Source organism: Castanea sativa, chromosome 11 (assembly GCF_040712315.1).
Source record: "Castanea sativa cultivar Marrone di Chiusa Pesio chromosome 11, ASM4071231v1".
Classification (NCBI taxonomy): Eukaryota; Viridiplantae; Streptophyta; class Magnoliopsida; order Fagales; family Fagaceae; genus Castanea; species Castanea sativa.
Window position 1 is genome coordinate 47,263,971 of NC_134023.1, and position 2,020 is coordinate 47,265,990.

At 42.8% G+C, this 2,020-nt stretch overlaps 1 protein-coding gene across 1 annotated transcript; it reads left to right on the forward strand.

Moving 5' to 3' along the window:
- Window positions 1–858: 858 nt before the first annotated feature.
- Window positions 859–1,476, forward strand: LOC142616608 (uncharacterized). The gene has a single exon (XM_075789425.1). The coding sequence runs from the start codon at window positions 859–861 to the stop codon at window positions 1,474–1,476; it is 618 nt and encodes a 205-aa protein (XP_075645540.1).
- Window positions 1,477–2,020: the final 544 nt, after the last annotated feature.

Here is a 2,020-nt window from a genome sequence, read left to right on the forward strand (position 1 = left end):
ATGCCTTCTAGGGCTACCATCAGATACCATTAGCTTTGGATGGTCAGGAGAAGACAATCTTCGTTACTCCTATTGGAAATTACCACTACAAGGTGATGCCCTTTGGTTTAAAGAATGCACGGTCCACTTATCAGAGGATGATGACTAGGATGTTCGAGCCATGACTAGGAAAAAATATTGAGATTTATATAGATGAAATGGTGGTGAAGAGTAAGGTAGAATTCGAGCATGTTGCTGACCTCGGAAATATCTTTGAAATATTGAGGAAACATGAGCTATGCTTTAATGCTTCTAAGTGCTCTTTTGGTGTTGGTTAAGGCAATTAACAGTTTGCAGCATTCTCAAAATCCTAAGGAAGTCTCGAAATTAATGGGAATGACTGCTGCCTTGAATCGATTCATCTCTCGGTCACTAGACAGGTGCAGACCTTTCTTCCAGTTGTTGAATAGGTGGAAGGAGTTTGAATGGACTGAGGAGTTTGTCTTAGCCTTCTAGCAGCAAAAGGAATACCTTTCTCAGTCACCCATTATGTGCAGGCCCGAGGAGGATGAGGTTCTATTTGCTTACATTGTTGTAACTCCCCATGTAGTAAACTTGGTACATATACGAGTTCATAATGGGGAGAGGCCGGTCTATTATATGAGCAAGTCCTTACATGAAGCAGAGGTTCATTACCTACCATTGGAAAATGTCATATTGGTAGTGGTGTATGCTACATGTAAACTCCCTCATTACTTCCAAGCTCATACAATCGTGGTTTTAACCCAACTTCCTCATCAATTACTACTTGGAAAAGCTTATTATATAGGAAGAATTGCCAAATGAGGGACGATTTTGGGGGCCTTTGACATCAAATATATGCCTCGTACCTCTATTAAGGGTCAGGTCCTTGCAGATTTGATGGCTGAGTTTGCTGAATCTCCTTTGGAAGAGGTGGGAGGAAAGCAAAACATGGATGGAAAATTAGTTGGAATGGTTTTCTTACAAGAACCTCTATCTTGGAGGGTGTATGTTGATGGCGCTGCTAATCAAAGAGGATCTGGGGTGGGGCTAGTTGTGGTATCTCTTAAATGGATTATTATTGAGAAATCCTTAAAGTTGAGTTTCTTGGCCACGAACAACGAGGCTGAATATGAAGCTTTGTTGGTGGGGATGACTATGGTCCAGAAAATGGGAGGAAAGACAGTGGAAGTGTTTTCAGATTTAAGGCTGGTTGTTGAACAGGTAAAGGGAGAATCGGAAGCCAGAGATCTGAGGATGCAAGAGTATTTAAGTCAGGTCAGACATTTGCAATCAGGGTTTGAGTCTTTCACCTTACAGGGAATTCCTAGAAGCAGAAATACTCATGCTGATTCTCTTGCCACGCTTGCAACCTCCTCGGTGCAGAGTTTACCTCGGGTCATCCTAGTTGAGGATTTGTGCAAGCCTGCCAAGATAAGAAGGGAGAGGGCGCAGATTCATCAAGTTAGAGTGTGACCTAGTTGGATGGATCCCATAGTTATGTTCCTAGAGAATTACATCTTGCTCGAGGAGAAATGGGAGGTTGATAAAGTGCAGAGACAAGCTCCTCGTTTTTGGTTGTCCGAGGGCCAAAAATTGTACAAATGCTCTTTTTTTGGACCATATTTGCTATGTATCCACCCTAAGGTAGTCGAGCCCCTCCTAGAAGAGCTATATGAAGGGATTTGTGGAAGTCATACTGGGGGCAGATCATTGTCTCACAAGGCCTTCACTCAAGGGTATTAGTGGCCAGGTATGCAAAAGGAAGCACAAGAGTATGTGAAGAAGTGTGACACATGCCATAGATTTGCTCAAAACATTCATCAGCCAAGGGGTGTCCTCAATCCTGTGTTCAATCCCTAGTCCTTTGCTCAGTGGGGATTAGATATTGTAGGGCCCTTCCCTAAGGCAGTAGGGAATAGGAGATGACTTTTGATCAACACTGATTACTTCACTAAATGGGTTGAAGCTAAGTCACTGGCAAACATAAGAGATGTGGATGCTAAGATGTTTGTGTGGA